Here is a 17,828-nt window from a genome sequence, read left to right on the forward strand (position 1 = left end):
ATTCATTGCAGAAATATTAAGAAATTTAGAGATTTTCAGACAGCGTATTAGTTTCCTTAAGACATTCAGTCATGCTTTCATGCTTTACTGAATCACTGAAGACTAAATATTCCCCAAATAAAAAATTAACGATCAGTGTTCTCACAACAGTTCTATGATGTGTGCTTCCTGAACAGCTGGGTTTTGGAAGGGGGAGGGTCAGTGAGACTGAATGTCTTGAAATCAAACTTTAAAGTCAAGTATTTGAAAGGTTAATAACTATCAAAATTAGAAATTCATTCCCGTCAAAAAGCTTTTGCTGTGAGAAGCTTTTATGTAACACCACAGATTATGACAGAGTAAGCTATTATCCATGTTTTCTTGTTATATATATTTTCATTAATATAATGTAATGAATTTGAATACCTCCAGTACATGCAGGTGTGTGACTCTGCATATAAAAAATATAGCAATTATGAAGTAAATATGAGTGGCAACCAGTTACTGAAAGCACTCTCCATTGTCTTAATCTTAAAAATTGCAGGGGGGAATCCTTATTTAATGTATAAAAATAACATCTAAAAGCTGGAAAATGTTTTAAGTTCCTTTCAATTGCAGGGTACAAGACAATCACCTTGTGGGAACATGCCTCATCATTTCCATGTGTTTGTGGCTGACAAAATGAAATGTCTCCTTTAATTCTTTTGGCAATTGAAGAAAAGTGATCAAAACCTTTTGTTATTCAACCTTCAAGATTAAGTGAGCACATCTGTTGAGTAATTTTTGAAGGATGTATTATAGATTTCAGTAATTAGCTAGAAGCAATTTTTTTCCTTTAACCTGTAAGGCAGAGTACCGTTTCCAGTGTTTATTATCAGACTTAAAAGTTGCAAATGATGTTATCAAAGTTAAAGCCACTTGATTATAGCATACTTGTAACATTTTCAAATACTCCTAGTGCAGTTTCCTTGCTGTCTAAAATAATCAAGCAGATAATGGATTTCATATTTCACAGTAATGGAAAACTGTCAGAAACATTTTGAGGCTTTAATAACTGTAGAGCATAATATGCCCTTTAACTTTTCATCTGAAGGAGAAACATGTAGCTTTTGCCCTGAGCAGTTGCATCTTCTGAATGAATGTTGCAAACAATACCAGTTAATTTGCTGATGTGCCGATGTGATTTATATGAATGTATCTACATAATGAATTTATTTTGTTGCTTCTGCAGAAACTATCTTTGAATTTATTCACAACAAAAAGGGTTTCAGTTTTGCTCTTCAGGTCTTATTATACTAGAATAATTTTTATGACCTGCTGTGGTGCAAGCTATCTCACAATCCATTGCAAACAAATGAGAAACAACTTCTGCATCTCCTACAGAAAACCTTATGGTAGCTTTTGCACTCTTTGTTGATCTATGCAAATAATTTTCTTGCTTGTTCCATTAAATGAAAAATCTTTCTTTCTTATCTTGTCTTTTGGATGGAATGCATCCAAAACTACTAAAGCAGTTGTCACAGTCACTAGTCATGGTGGACTACAATTTAACCAACAATGAATAAATATCAGCATATTTGGCTCCATATCTGACCATGTCTATTGTGTTTACTGTCTATTGTTTGTGTATTGAGCAAATAATATTTAGCTGTTATGCCTTACAGAGACAGTATTTATCTTTCCATGCCAAATAACTGCATATGCAAGAAATGGCTAGCTGTGCCTTTTAAGGTAGACTTAGTTGCTCCACATATGTATTTCAGATATATAATTTGCACTGTAATGCTCAAGACTGTAACAGTTCATAGGCTTCTTAGGCTTTAGGGGCACTGTGTATGTGTAAATTGTTGCTGTTTGAAGCTAGACACAGAATTTGAGTACATTCTCTTAGTCTTCACTAATGGTAGTTCAGAGAGTCAGACAAGGAAGAGCACATCCAAAAAAATACTTGTTTCACTTTTCTGCTTCATTGTGACCAGGTTCTTCAGGCATCCTGAGATAACAGTCAGCATCCAACCCAAACATACTGAAGGAGCTTTCCTCCTTGCTTTGAAATTCCCAAGGTCTTGGCCCCAAGATTAAAGAGAGTTTGGTTTTCTCAACTCCTTATTCTGTAATTTCCTCATCACCTCCAAAGACACCAGGAAAGAAGTTCATATATCAAAGCTGAAGTCTGTGTACAGTTCTTAGAGCACCTGTTTCATCACACAAACCAGTTCTAACAAAGAATAAACATTTCCAGATTACACAGGAATCTTACCAGATTTTTTCGTCTTGAACTTTCCAGACATTTCCAGTCTTGCTTATCCTTTCCTCAGCTGTGTGCAAAGTGCAAAATTATTGTTTCAACAAGAAATATCTCAAGAATCCCTGGGTTCTTTTGTAGGTGCAATTAAAGGTGTTTGAACTTCTGTAGTTGTTTTCTGTTAAAAAGCTTAGCCTCATATAGGCTATATTCTTCCAGGCTCTTTAGTGTTGGTCTATAAAATTCTGCTCAGTTGTTCCAGATGTCATCTTCTTCATACAAAAAATAAAGAGCATTACTAAAAATAAACAGTGAGCAGTCAACCTAGAAGGGGATACATAGAACTAACCAAAAGGAAAATGTTTGTGTGCACATTTATCTGAAGAAACAGGGCTTCTCTGTGGGCATCTCTGTCCTCTCGGGATTCAGACCAGTAGGTACTTTCAGAAAAGATAACAAGATGGCAGAAGATGGTTTTGCTCTCCACACCATTGTCTGCTTTTCATAAAAGGTGGAACCTGGATTCTAGGCCCCCCTTAAATATATATGTGTGTGTATACCTGTATGTGTGCGTATGCATGGGTGAGCGTGGCGGGGTGGCAGCTCCTAGTTTGTGGGAGAAGATTCTGCTCACCTTCCTGCTCCTGGGGATGACAGACAGTCTCCATCCCTTTTGCTGAAGTTTGAAGAGACATGAGGCCAATTCGTTCCTGAAGGTCAGTACATAACATGAAATTTCGTAAGTGCTAATTATGGGTCATTCTTTTATACCTTTCCTTTTCAGTGCCAGTTAGTTACATCATATGCTAATAATGAACATTAAATGCTTATAAAAGCTATAAAGGGATCATTTCTAAATAGTGATTGCATGACTCAAAGATACTGATGGCAAAGTATTTTACATACTTTATTAGTAATGAAAATAGTCCTCAAATACATGACTGCTCTTAGAACTTGCTTAGCACCATCAAGAAGGAAATAAAGCTCTTCTCTTTCTTCTTACTTGTTGCATAGATTGAATGTCCACACATTAAGCAAGAAGTTAAAATTACGTCACAAGAAGTACCAGCACCCTCTTAAATACTGTTTTATGTTCTTGTAGTGTAGAAGAGATGAAATAGAAGACTTAAGAATAGCCTTGAAAACAACTTTAAGGAATAAAAGCATGTTGATTTCATAAGAAAAGCTAGACAATACTTTAGAAACCCTGACCTTCAATGATAAAATACTGTACTGCTACCCTCAAAGAGTGTATTAGAATTAGAATAACTCCTACAAAAGTGTACTCTGCATCTTGCACATGTCAGTTTTTCTGTTTGCATTGTTGCATTAAGTTCAATGCACAGTTTTTATGGTTCTGTTTTTGTTTTTTTTTTTTTTATAAAGAACAAAATGATACAGAAATACACTACTAGTAAGGCAAACATTAAAAATAGTATTAAATCCGGTACACTCAAATATCCAGTATCAGGTATCTTCTGGGCATAGACCAGAAATTAGTATAACATTGTCCACTCCGATTTCTCCAGTTTTGCCCTTCCCACGTTCTGATTCAAAAGTGACCTGTCATAAGAAAAGAGATGTTTTAAGAATGAAAATGTAATATATCCGACCATTTAGCAATTCCTAATGTTAATTAGTTATAATACTATATCTGAGGAATGTTTTATGACAATACAGGATTAATTTTATGACTTAAATCCTTGCAGTTCTTAGAATTTCTCTGCATTATTTGAACTAGATTTATAATCCCCTGCCCAGGTTTACAATACCAAATGGATGCTGGTAATAAGATTACTTATTTCCATTGTACAAAAAAAAAAAAAAAAATAAGGCAAATGAGTGAAATCCTGTCATAATAATGAAGTTTTATAACAGTATATGTTGTGAGTGCACTTCATTTCTAGAAGACATTACAACTGTTCATTTTTGATGTATTTGTTAGGATTGTTAGTTTTTCAGTGTATATTCTATACATATTTTTACTCTATGTACTATACTCCCAAGTCTTGGAAGGTAGATGCAGGGACTGTGAGAATGAGGACCCTAGGCCCATTGTAGGAGAGGATCTGGTTCGGGACCATCTTAAGAACCTGAATGTGCACAAGTCCATGGGATCTGATGAAATCTATCTGCGGGTCCTAAAGGAGCCGGCGAATGAAGTTGCTAAGCCACTGGCCATCATATCTGAAAAACTGTGGCAGTCAGGTGAAGTTCTCCATGATTGGAAAAAGGGAAATATAACCCCCATTTTCAAGAAGGGGAAAATGGCTGACCCAGGGAACTACAGACCAGTCAGTCTCACCTCTGTGCCTGGCAAAATCTTGGAGCACATTCTCCTGGAAGGCATGCTAAGGCACATGGAAAACAACAAGGTGCTTGGTGACAGCCAGCATGGCTTCACTAAGGGGAAATCCTGCCTGACCAATTTGGTGGCCTTCTATGATGGGGCTACAGAACTGATGGGCAGGGGCAGAGCAGTTGATGTCATCTACCTGGACTTGTGCAAAGAGTTTGACACTGCCCCACACAACATCCTTGTCTCTAAATTGGAGAGACATCAATTTGATAGGTGGACCACTCAGTGGATAAAGAACTGGCTGGATGGCTGCACACAAAGAGTTGTGGTCAACGATTCAGTGTCCGGCTGGAGACCACTAACGAGTGGTGTCCCTCAGGGATCGGTGTTGGGGCCGGTCTTGTTCAACATCTTTGCTAGCGACATGGACAGTGGGATTGAGTGCGCCCTCAGCAGGTTTGCCGATGACACCAAGCTGTGTGGTTTGGTTGATACGCTGGAGGGAAGGAAAGCCATCCAGAGGGACCTTGACATGCTTGTGAGGTGGGCTGATGCCAACCTTATGGAGTTTAACCATGCCAAGTGCAAGGTCCTACACCTGGGTTGGAGCAATCCCAGGCACAGCTACAGGTTGGGCAGAGAAGAGATTCAGAGCAGCCCTGTGGAGAAGGACTTGAGGGTGCTGGCTGATGCGAAACTTAACATGAGCCAGCTTCAGTGTGAGCTCGCAGCCCAGAGAGCCAACCAGATCCTGGGCTGCATCAAAAGGAGCGTGACCAGCAGGTTGAAGGAGGTGATCCTGCCCCTCTACTCTGCTCTTGTGAGACCTCACCTGGAATATTGTGTGCAGTTCTGGTGTCCTCAACATAAAAAGGACATGGAACTGCTGGAACAAGTCCAGAGGAGGGCCACGAGGATGATCAGGGGACTGGAGCACCTCCCGTACAAAGATAGGCTGAGAAAGTTGGGGCTGTTCATCCTGGAGAAGGGAAGGCTGCGTGGAGACCTCATAGCAGCCTTCCAGTATCTGAAGGGGGCCTACAAGGATGCTTGGGAGGGACTCTTCGTTAGGGACTGTAGTGATAGGACAAGGGGTACTGGGTTAAAACTTGAACAGCGGAAGTTTAGATGGGACATAAGGGGGAAATTTTTTCCTGTTAGGGTGGTGAGGCACTGGAATGGGTTGCCCAGGGAAGCTGTGACAGCTCCGTCCCTGGTGGTGTTCAAGGCCAGGTTGAACAGAGCCTTCTATGGGATGATTTAGTGTGAGGTGTCCCTGCCCATGGCAGGGGGGTTGGAACTAGATGATCTTGAGGTCCTTTCCAACCCTAACTATTCTATGATTCTAAGATTCTATGTGTACTATAGAGAAAGAGTTGATTTATTTTTACAAATAGGATGCCTGAGCTTTTATTTTATAGTCTGATTCTCATTTATGTAAGGGCTTTTCTGCATCATTCTAGCAGTGCAAGGAACTTTGGGAAGGGGTTACATTTAATTTATACTCACAGTATTCAATTATACAGTAAAAGCCTTTACACAGCACTGAACATGTTCAGTCACATACATGAGAACCAGGCCCTAGAATTTCAAGGAAAAATTGCTGATGTACTTATTGAGGCAGTTCTCAGGCATACATTAGTGCACAGTGTTCCCTGTTGGCTAGTATGTCCTGCTCCTAAGGCTATTGCCCACCCTTGGTCATATATGATGTCTCCTTTTGCTCTAATGGTCTCATCTAGTGTGGTTTAAGAGCTTCCTGTCCTATGAAAGAGATAATTTTCATTTTTCCAGGCATGTATGTATGCCTCTGTTGCACGAGATATTAAGGACAGATTTTGATTGCATGTGTTAATTTATGATCTGATGTAGGTTTTCTACAAAATGACAGGATTATTGGCATCAGTGTTCTAACCAACTGGGGTAATTCAGTTCTGAAATTACAACCAGATAATAACTTTTTTGTCTCCTAAAATGTGTGCTCCTCTTTCCCATTTCAGATAAGCATTTCAATTGCCAGTAGTCGATGCCTATAAAACAGTTGGTGGAACACTTGAGGATTATGAAATTGAGCTGTCGTGTTGGTTATGACAGTTGGCTTATAAATTGTGTTATACTTACACTGTTGGTGGTTTCAGCCCCCTGAAATATCTCTACTTTTCCAGTTCTCCATTTTTCATCTTTTCCTTTGCTCTCCTCCCAGACAGGAGCAGGTCTTTTGTTTGCCAGGAACACTCGAAGTTTCCCCACTCTCTCACCAGCAAGCCGATAACTGAAAATCAGGCAGTAGCTGCTCTTTGGTTTCAGGTTGGTGAGGAGAAGGTTTAGACGCCCCATATCCTTCTTGTGCCCCACAAAAGCTGGAACTGCCATGTAGTACCCATCGCCTTGTAACAAAAAAAAAAACCCGTAAATTCATCTTTAATGGTCTTGTGTCCATTATTAGTAAACTGAATACATATTTGCTAAGAAAATGCATGGAAGCTGTGTTACTTGAATAATTTAAAATCAAACTGGAGAAAAGCAGCAGGAAGCATACTTTGCAAGGAATAAAATTGCACTGCTGGAAGTCAGATCAATTTACAGGGGAGATGAGTTCATATTTCACTGGCAATTACAGTTATTATTCCTTGCACTATCTTTTAAGTGCAAAACCATTTCAGTTTTCCAAATGTAACAGTCTGAAACATGCTGCTGTGCCTCTGTGGTCAGACCCTTTTAGTACTTGAGCTAGATAACACTTTTTCCACTGTTCTCTACAGTGATGATAAACTCGTAAATGGTTTTTTGTTCCACAAATCCTGGGGGACCAACGAAATGACAGGTATACACAAACAGATAAAGGAAAGGGATGAAACATCTGGGCCCATAAACAAAGTCATAACTAGCAGATGTAAGTTTGGGAAGACAGGGTAAGGTCAGAATAAGGTCTTCCTGGAAATTACAGTACAGAGAAGGAACTTGGGGAGAAGGAAATATATGGAGGAGGAGAGGGAGGATTAGTGAAGAAAGACTGGGATTGAAAGACTGTGAGGGAAGAGGGAGACAATGTGTGTGTAGGAACTGGAACAAGTGGCCTGTAAGATCTGCAGGATCCACCAGTCCCTACTGCAGCGACTATTGCGACATTGCCTGTGTCACAGGGGAAGAGACATCCTTTCAAATAAGTTTCTTCAGCCACACGTGTCCACCTACACAGCAGTCACACATTGCACTCCTGGAGCTCTTTCTCAGGTTTTAGCAGGGCTGCTGTTGGTATCAGGTCAGGTATCAGCTGTTCTTGAATAGTTCCCTGTGTTGGGCTCATTCTGAGGAATGCTGTCATTAGTGTGTCTTGCAGAGTTTGAGATTTCCAAGCAGTTATCACAGTGCTGTCTAAGCCATGTGAGTGACTACATTGCCATATCCATCTAAACGGCAGAGTGCAGTTAAATGCCCTACCAGTCTTGGAGAGACACAATGCATACATAACTAAGAAGGTTTCTATTGCCTTGTACCTTACAATTCTGAACAGTTACATTCTAATAATTTTTGTCATCTTTGATTCATTTGTGTTGAAATATGTTGCTGATTACCAATTGTCACTGATATTTCAAAGAAACAATTTCCACTCCTAGCATCCTCTGGCCCTTTTTTTCTTTTATAAAGATAACTCATTGATGGGAGAGCTAATTCTTGATTTTGCTTTCTCCTTCATCCCCTTTTTTTTTTGGAGGGGATGAGCCATCAAATCTAAGCATACCTAGAGACAGATATTTAAATACCTTTATCTCGATCAGCAGGATTCCAGTCAAAGTCATCATCAGCATCTTGTTTCCAGTCACAGACTCCTCGACTGAAGCTACAATCAACTGAAAAAAAAAAACCCCAAACTTGGCAATGGAGACTCAGAGATAAGAGGAGCACTGCATCATAAGTACTGATAGGAATCATTTGCTCTTTATTCATCTGGTTATTAATGTATAGGTCATTCTAAAATCATATACAATTTGAGTTCAGATAGCACTGACCTAGGTGAAATTGCAGAAAAGCAAAGCATTAAAATTTATGTAGCAATTCTTTCTTTCACTTACATGAGTTAAAGAAAGACAAATCTGTTGCGTCTTTTTACTGCCAGTCTCACTTCTGCACATGAGTTTATATGCTGTGCCTTCTGTATACTGAGTACCTGCTGACTGCCAGGTATAGTGGAGGTTTTAGTTTTGAACTCTAGCATCATAAATGATTTGGGATCTGCCAACTTTAGAGTTCCCCTCTCTCCGTTTGTTACACTGCTCTAGCTGAGATGCTCAGGCTCCAGCTCTATCCATTGAAAGAGAGAAACTGGCCTCCCATGGGAGTAATCCTTTATGTCAGCACTCGATACTCCTACGATATGGACCTGGAAATAGCCTAAATCAGTTGACCTTTAGAGTACACTGAAAAAGGGTGTCACCCAGAGCACACTGCAACCTTCATGACTACGGATGAAAAGTCTTACACGAACAAAGAAACACTGCGCAATGCAACCACGACAGATCAGCCATCTGAATTTCCTCAGAAAGAAGCATCCTTCTTGCTCTTTTAATGTGTTTTATCATGATACACAGAAGTGCAGTACATGACATTTAGAGAGCTTCAATGTATAAATCCATTGTTCCTGAAACTACTGCTTTCTGAACTGGAAAAACCGCAGAATCTTACCCTAATGTCAGCCAACACATCTATCTATCTATCTATCTATCTATCTATCTATCTATCTGTCTGTTTTTTTTTTTTTTTTTTTTTTTTTTGTTTTCTTTAAGATTTGAAAGCATTTGTCAATATCTGGGGGGGGGGGGGTGAAAACCAACTTGTCCTAAAAATAATCTCAGCTACAGCCAATCCCAGCATTTCAGCCCCTGTGCACTTGGCTGTTTACTCCCCAAGAGGATGCTACTACCGTGTAAATGCATCAGATCAATACGATCTCTCAGTACTCCCTTTTGGTTTCTGCCCTTTTTCCTGTGGCTTTCATAAGCAGGTCCTTATAGTCAGCTTTATGATTCAGTGGATCACAGAGAAACTATTTCCCACCAGGAGAGAGAGGAGGAGTGCCCTTTAATCTGCTTTGAGCAGAGCTACACTCAGTCTGTTATAATCCCCAACAGGCAGTGAAATTTTCTGTTTGAAAGCGCATGAAGCACTTTCCTAAGGTATAGCAGAAGCTTAAGTTCTGTACATAAACTGGCAGATCCTGGACCTTGTATGCTCCCCTGACTGATTTTGCAACAATTTTTTTTAACATGAGAAAGAACAACTAGTATCATCTTAAGCTGATATTCACAGGACTTACTGATGAATTGGGAACTATCATAAATTCATAGCCAAGCCATTTAAAATTCAGGGTAAATATTTCTTCAGTCTTGTTCAAGTGAAACTCCTATTGGCTTCTGACAGAGGACCAGGGGAAAAACCAAGAGAATATGCCTGAAGGACATTGGCGTATTGTGTGCTATGCACACTTTACTAACATGGTTTCATTTTATAGACTATAGAAATGATTTTATTTTTTTCGTGACTGTGAAATAAATTGCAAGTGAAATTCAATTACAAGTCAAGTTTCAATGTGAGTGAACTTCCTGTACATGGTTTATAAACATTTAAAATGTGTTCTGAAAAGGACACAAAACCAGCTTCTCACATTGGAACTGGCAGAATGGTCTGGCCATATAATGTCTCTAACACACTCACCAAACCTTTTATGTCAAAGGCTTTTAACTTATTCTGGCTTGGCTAATATAGGTTGTCATGAAAACACACAATACACATGAAAATAAATACTGTAGAATAAGAATAATCTACCTTCTTGCTCTGGTCTTGACATTGGAGCTTTCCTCTGTGCAGGGAGAGGGCCAAAGACAGCTGCTTCTTTCACCTTGGGAACTATAGAAAGCAATTTGTCAAGTGCTGAGTCATCATGGAAATAGAAAATGGAATTTTCTTCCATTATACCAGTTGCCATGAGTTATTTAAATAGCTCAATATATGTGTTTTCCACTCCACCACCAAACTCACATTCCTAACCCCAGTTAGACACTGAATTTTAAAACTTTGCTAAAATTGCTGTTTTCCACAGCACTACAGCTTCTAAGCCCTAAGCTACAAGATTCACAAGGTCATAAAACTTCGACATGATCTCTCTGAGGTGTGCTGATCTGCTTTCTTGCTATGAAACTTCAGCTAATGATCAAAGTACCTGTGAAGACAAGAACTCAATGGTTTGGCAGCACTTTGCCCACAACAGCCTCAAAAACTGTCAGAAGCTTTATAAAAGCCATGAACACTGTGGGATCAAAAGCCAGAGCCCTGTATTCAGGTAAATGATAGCTAGTGCTGCTGTAACAGAAACCCCAGACGTTATTTTTCTGAAGCCGTACTCTCTGCTGGGGTAGATGCTCCCTTTCAGACCTGATCAGCAATGCTGTCTGCTGGGAAGAAAAGGTGCAGCGACCTTCTCCTCACAGTCCTTGCAACAGCTGGCAAGCAGAGCCTCATGTTTTGATAACCAGTCCTGGTGGAAACCCCTGAGTAAATTCTTTTGTAAAAATCAGTTGATGTGTCTTGTGCCAAACTGGAAGAGTTAGTACAGCAGCACGGTCATAGAATCATAGGCTCATAGAATGGTTACAGTTGGAAAGGATCTTAAGATCATCTAGTTCCACACCCCTGCCACGGGCAGAGATACATTCCGCTAAACCAGGTTGTTCAAGGTGCTCTCCAACCTGGCCTTGAACACTTCCAAGGGATGGGTCAGCCCCAGTTTCTCTGAGCAGCCTGTTCCACTGCCTCACCACTCTCACAGTAAACAGTTTCTTCCTTATGTCTAACCTTAATCTTCCCTATTTAAGTTTGAACCCATTATCCCTTGTCCTGTCACTAGGACAATGAATGTTAGGTTTATTCTCTAAGATACTAGCCTAAAGAAGGTAGTTACTCAAGAAGTACAACTTTTCAGCAGCAGCCTCAGAGACTAAGGCAAAGCCTCTCCTGTCTGAAGAGCTACAAAGATATAGAAGTTTGCAAACTCTTATTTATTCTAAGTAATACTCTAAAGTATCCTAAGTATTTTTAAAGTTCTGTGAGTAGGCTTCTTTTGTGCTATTTTAGGTGATTAATAGAAAAGTGCACTCACTAAAAAAGAAAAATAATTAGTCTCAAGTTCTTTGTGCAGAGCTTGTGTAAGTAACTAATCACACAAGAGATAAGAAGATCAGCTTTCACTGCTTTCACTTGCAGAAGATTCTACCGTTTGCAAGCACATATGCAGATGATACCTATGATATATAGGTACACACCTACAAAACCAGGAGCCTAAATGTGCCATTTTAGAAAATGAGTGAGGATTACTGCTTACAGAAAGTATTAGTGGAAATGGAAAGCCTGACAGACTGAAGTTTACTTTTCAGCTACACCACGTGGGCAGCAATGTTAGGACAAGCTCAGACTTCCTCAACAGTGCCAGATGATAGAAGATATGGAAATGGAAATTACTATTCCCTACTCAGCATTATATCATGCAAACTATTAGAAAGTCATAAATGCCAAATATTTTGAAAGCCATTACTTTCACACGCATGCACATTTCTTCAGAGGGGAGTTTGTTCTCTGAGCTTGGGAGTTCCACTGAGCTTGGGCTTTCTATTGACATACTCCAACTTACAGTTGTAACCACATACTCAATTTTCAGAATATACTTACAATACAATCCAGAGCCTCCTAGCGCCAAAAGACTTAATCTTTATTCTCCTTTAAAACTCACAAAAAATTGCTCTGTGTTGCACCAGAGAAAATACACACTAATGAAGAGGCCCTGAAGGTACTTCCAGAGGTGCTGAATTGAGCAAAGAAGGGAGACTAATGCATTCTTACAAGCTTTCTGATGAATTGCCAGGAGCGTGTCTTTTCTTGTTGCTCTTGCAGCCTTCCCCTCACCCAGACCATTGCTTGAATCACCTGGATAATATTCTTACTTAAGGCAAGGATTAATATATCTTTCTCCAAATTAATACATGTCTATGTACACACATTGAGGAACAGGCATATAGAGATTAGGTGTTAAGTTTACTGTCATGCCATAGCCTTGGCCTCATACTTGAAGAGGCCCAGGCTGTGAAAATCCTTGCCAAAATTAAGAGAGCTATTAAAATATGATCAGTTCAGAGCGACTTAGCTAAAGACAACAGCTGTCAGAATGATTTATTTATTGAGTTATTGAATTACACTTGAATTTACTTGATGGATATACATGCAGGTGTAGATGTGTGCTGCAGACGCTTCATGTGAAAAACTGTCATGCACAGAAAGAAAAAACAGATTTTGTATCCAAATCTATTTTTGTTTTCCAAGTCAGCCATTATACTCACATTCTCCACTTACTAGAAGATTCCAGCTGCATGTTATAAGAAACTGTAAGCTTCAGGTTACAGAAAGATTTCCAATAAACCTTCTTTGAATGTGCCTACATTTTACATCGGACCATCACTGGACATAGCTAAGATCTAAAGTTTACCCCTCCTAAGTAGTAAGCAGAAGTTGGGATTACTCTTTCAGCTCTTCTGCTGAAAAGTGGTGCTTGCAGAAAGGGAGGCCTTGTTTCATGTTCTCTAAGGACAGACTGACCAAGAAAAGTTCACGTGTTCATTTTATGCACAGCACAGTCTATCCTTCTTTCTGAACTGCTGGTGCCCACCCACCTAATTGTCTGCAGCACTTAGCTACTATATAATCTCTACATATAAAATCCTTCATATCATGGTGCCACACATTCTTAACTGCTAAGGTCAGCATGGTGCTCTTATGAGGTAAGATGGTTTGATCTTAAATAAACAGGAATTAGTAGCAGAGAGAACTAATGCCCAGGTCTTGAGAGGTACCTATGTAACTGGCTACCAACAATTTCCATAAGATTTGTGTCTATGAATGTCTGTGGTGATCTGAGCATAAGTAATTGGTGATGTTCTGGTCCTTAGAGCAGCCACCTTGTTGCTGACACAGGTTCTTGCAACAGCAAGAAATTCAGGGTTGCTGTCTGTGAGATACATCTGAGTATTACCCTTGTTCTGAGGAAGAGGAATCTCTTTAAACCATGTTAGATGTAGTTTGTCAACTGGAAGGTATCCCTGCCTGTGGCAGGGGGGTTGGAACTAGAGAATCTTTAAGGTCCCTTACAACCCAAACCCTTCTGTGATCCTATGAACTGTATTATGTATCAGGATCTGCAGCAAGGAAAGAGACTTTATGCAGAAATAGAACAGCCCCAGCCCATTCTACCAGGCTAACAGTGCTTTCCCCCAAAATAACAGGACTCACACAGACCCACTCTGAAACAACTGAGAATGCCTGCAATCATGGAAACGCTTCTTAGCAATAATCTCAGGAAATGAGAAAGTAGTGCTGAAAAAAAAGTGCTGTGATATCGGTCTAGTATAAGTAAATGTGCCTAAATAGAGTGCCATGAAGGGGGTTTAGAAACAAATTTATATATAAAACTAGAATTCTACTTTAAAAGCACCAGGCTTACCAGGACGTGCTGTGGATAATGAAATAGATGAGATTTGAAAGCTATCTGAGAATCATAGAGTCATAGAATAGTTAGGGTTTGAAAGGACCTTAAGATCATCTAGTTCCAACCCCCCTGCCATGGGCAGGGACACCTCACACTAAACCATCCCACCCAAGGCTTCGTTCAACCTGGCCTTGAACACTGGCAGGGATGGAGCCTTCACAACTTCTCTTGGCAACCCATTCCAGTGCCTCACCACCCTAACAGGAAAGAACTTCTTTCTTATATCCAATCTAAACTTCCCCTGTGTAAGTTTTAACCCGTTGCCCCTTGTTCTATCACTACAAGCTCTATCTTCTAGCTATCTCTCTGTGTGAGGACTTTTAGATAGCAAAGAAAGGTAACAGACTGCCACTAAAAGATACAGCAAAGAGCTAGTGAGGTTCAAGCATATCCTTTGGTAGAGTGTACAGCAGTGTACTATTAGTGTGGGTATAATTAGTATTAGTGTACTAATACTGAGTGTAGCCCTCACTAGATGATCAGATGGACTGGCACATCAGTTCCACAGAGTGAAGGCAGACACCAATTCACTCTGCCTGTCAAACAGGTCTGTTAGCACTGCTCTACCAGTTGCACCAACTCTGGCTATGTCACTTCTTGTTTGGAGCTGTCTTGCACTGGGATTGCTTGGGGAACACCTGGAACTAGCTCAGGTCTGCCTGAAAAGTACCATTAGATAGACCCTCAAGTCAGTCTAGAAGTCAGTTAAGGGCCAATGAGATCACAAAAGCAACAGGAAGCTTCAGGAGCACATCTGGAAAAGCACTCCAGAAGGTCACCAGAATAGGTCTGTGGATCTCTGTTTTATGGGCACCCTTCAGAACAGTACAAAAGCACTGGTGACTGGTAGGTGACTGTAGTGCTAAAGGAGCTTACTGAAAACGCTGATAGATTTTCCTTACTGAAAATGCTAACAGATTTTCCATTATGTGCACTTGATTTCACCTCTTTGATTTGGAACTGCCATATATAAAATTACTTGTAGTGCATTTGGAAATGACATTTTTGTCTGAAAAAAAAATACGGCTTCATTTGTAGCTTGGAAGTAATTTTCCATTTGTCTGAATTAATGCATGTGCTATCCTTAAACCTTTAATTCTCTTTTTTTTATCCTCTGTTAGTGGGACTGTATTTCTTATAAATCATCTGTGGCATCACATTTAGCTCTTTCTGAGGCAGCTATACTGGAAGAATGGATATATAGCAGAATATATAATATATATATCAGAATATACATAATGGATAGATAAGCACCCATGTATTTAAGTGTACTAATTGTGGACAACTTTTATTTCTTGTTATGGCTATTGATTTTTCTCTCCCTTGGAACAAGTCTATGCCTGGTTTTGCCTAGGTAGTCTAGTTAGTCAAAACAAAATAAAACACAAAATTTGGGAAAAGTAACTTGCTGTTTGTAATTCTAACACATGGAATTCTAAAGTGCTGGAAACTGCAGCATGTGGGAACTCTCACAAATATGGTACTTGCTGTCTTTCTAACATTGGTTTCTTGTGTTCAAAGTCCATGAATAAAAAAACCCAGCCCAAACCAAAACAAAAACCAGAAAACCAGAACGGTATTGTAAAAATATCAAGCAGAATATGAGAGGTAGTAAGATGAAGACTAGATTTCTATATGTACAGTATATCACTATACTAACCTCAAAGAAATATGCCACATCTCTGCTATCACATTGTCCTCTGAAAGAATTACATTTGCCAGATGTCTGACATCTTTTGAGCCTTTTATCTACAGCTGTGGAGTGAGCTCTGAGAATTATTCACTCACACAGAAGGAAGGGGCTTTGTAATTAACCTAGCTGGCTACATGATACCACAGGAGTATTTTAAGAATGATATGAGTTCCATAAACTGATACAGTACAGAATATGGAATTTACTTGCAGTTGCCAATACCAATCTGGATTATGAATGGTACATGAAAAGCACTGAAATGTTAGAAAAATGACAGAATTGACGTTGTGCACATTAAGTTCACCTCCGGTCTGAGTGTAACATCTGTACAGTCATTGTTTCTGTAACAAGTGCCTTGATCCAACCCTTCTATGTACAGAAAGAATATTTCTCACACAGTAAGGATTTTTCTACTACTTTGGTTTACTCTCATTTTCTATACATCTGCAATTTTTGCAATCAATAGGACGGAATCCTATTTATTAAACTGCACCTTTCACAGCAGCACAGGTCCTGACTTCACACTGAACAAGGTAAAGATCCTATAGAAAATAGTCATTCAAAGTCATTATAAGACTGTATCATAAGGTATAAAAATATAAGAAGAAAAATTTAAGTTTTCACAGATTACCTTAATTTTCACATTTCTTAAATGTTGGGGCTTCAGTTTGCTCTCTTTAACTGTTGTGGTTTTTTTATCCCCTCCCCCATGTGAATGGCAGTTTTCATAAAGGTTCTATATTTTGATAGTTGGCCTATTTTAATAATTTAAGTCTCCATATAATAATTATTCTTTTCCCCAACAGTATTTTTCTGTGGAAACTCTATTGTGTAGCAAAACTGCTATGATAAATTAATACATACATTTAAAAATAATGATTGAGATCTCTAAAAAGTGTGACCTATCAATTTTTCCTAATTAGCTACTCTTTCGGGAAGACAAACGATACCAACATTAATAATACAAAAGGCAGACTCTATGTGAGTACTTGAGGGGATTATATGGAGGAACTTAATGTGGTAGTAAAGGACTCATTGGTAGATTGACATCAGCAGAGGAGGAAAAAAAATTACATGTAAATTTACAAGCTGTAAATTTGAGCTAATCATGTACTCCAAAGGATTATTCAATATCATTAAAAATTCAGGTGTTTTTAAAGTCAAACATTCAAGCAATTAAATGCTTAAATCGTGACTGAACTTTTATAATTACAAGGATCAAGTACAGCATGTGGAAATTTAAAAGGAAATAAAACACATTTAATGTATGCAACCTATCCTGAACTTAAAATGCAAATGGCACAATGACTGAAGTCTTACACATAGCTGATGCAGGTCTATGCACACTAGATACCACTATTTTCTAAACTACTTTGAAATGTTCAGTTAAAAGTACAGAACGAATCACAGAATCATGTAGGTTGGAAGGAACATCTGTAGGTCACCTAGTCTGAGCTGCTGACCAGGAGGTTGCTTGACCCAGCTCAGTCATATTATGGATATCTCTGAAGATGGATGTTTTATAAGCTCTCTGCATACCCATACCAATTTTTGTCCACCTTCATGGTAAAATATTCTTTTCATTATATCCAATCAGATTTCCACCACCACCCCCGCCAACATGCACATGTTACTTCTTGTCCTATTGTAATATATTTTTAAGAAGAGCCTTCCATATAACGTTTCATTAGATAGTTGAAGACAGCTGTAAGATCTCTCCTTAGCCTCCTCTTAGTGCTGAAAATTAGTTACTTTTAGCCCCTCCATATAGAATGTTCTCCAAGCCCCTGACCTTGATTGATTATTACTATACTTATGCCAGTATCTGTCTTGTGATGGAAAGACTGAAACTGGACACAGCACCTTAGCTGTGGTCTCACAAGTGCCAAACAAAGTGGAAGAACCACTTCTTCTACACAGCTTCTTCCTAATGTCTATAATGTTGCACAAGGGTTTTTTCCTCTCTTTGCATTTGCTTTTGTTGAATTTTATAGCGATCCTCTGAGCCCATTTTCACAGCCTGGCT

The 17,828-nt window shown here is 39.2% G+C and overlaps 1 protein-coding gene across 1 annotated transcript in view; it reads right to left on the reverse strand.

The window, feature by feature from the left end:
• Positions 1-3,691: 3,691 nt before the first annotated feature.
• The window catches only part of EGFL6 (EGF like domain multiple 6), a 37,970-nt gene continuing 23,833 nt past the window's right edge, over positions 3,692-17,828 (reverse strand). Inside the window, exons 9-12 of the mRNA XM_065675735.1 lie at positions 10,347-10,427; positions 8,288-8,374; positions 6,645-6,910; positions 3,692-3,787 (exon numbers count right to left, since the gene is read on the reverse strand). Of these exons, the coding sequence (XP_065531807.1) occupies positions 3,692-3,787; positions 6,645-6,910; positions 8,288-8,374; positions 10,347-10,427 (530 nt within the window). The remainder of the gene's footprint in view (positions 3,788-6,644; positions 6,911-8,287; positions 8,375-10,346; positions 10,428-17,828) is intronic.

This window comes from Lathamus discolor, chromosome 4 (genome assembly GCF_037157495.1).
Source record: "Lathamus discolor isolate bLatDis1 chromosome 4, bLatDis1.hap1, whole genome shotgun sequence".
Classification (NCBI taxonomy): domain Eukaryota; kingdom Metazoa; phylum Chordata; class Aves; order Psittaciformes; family Psittacidae; genus Lathamus; species Lathamus discolor.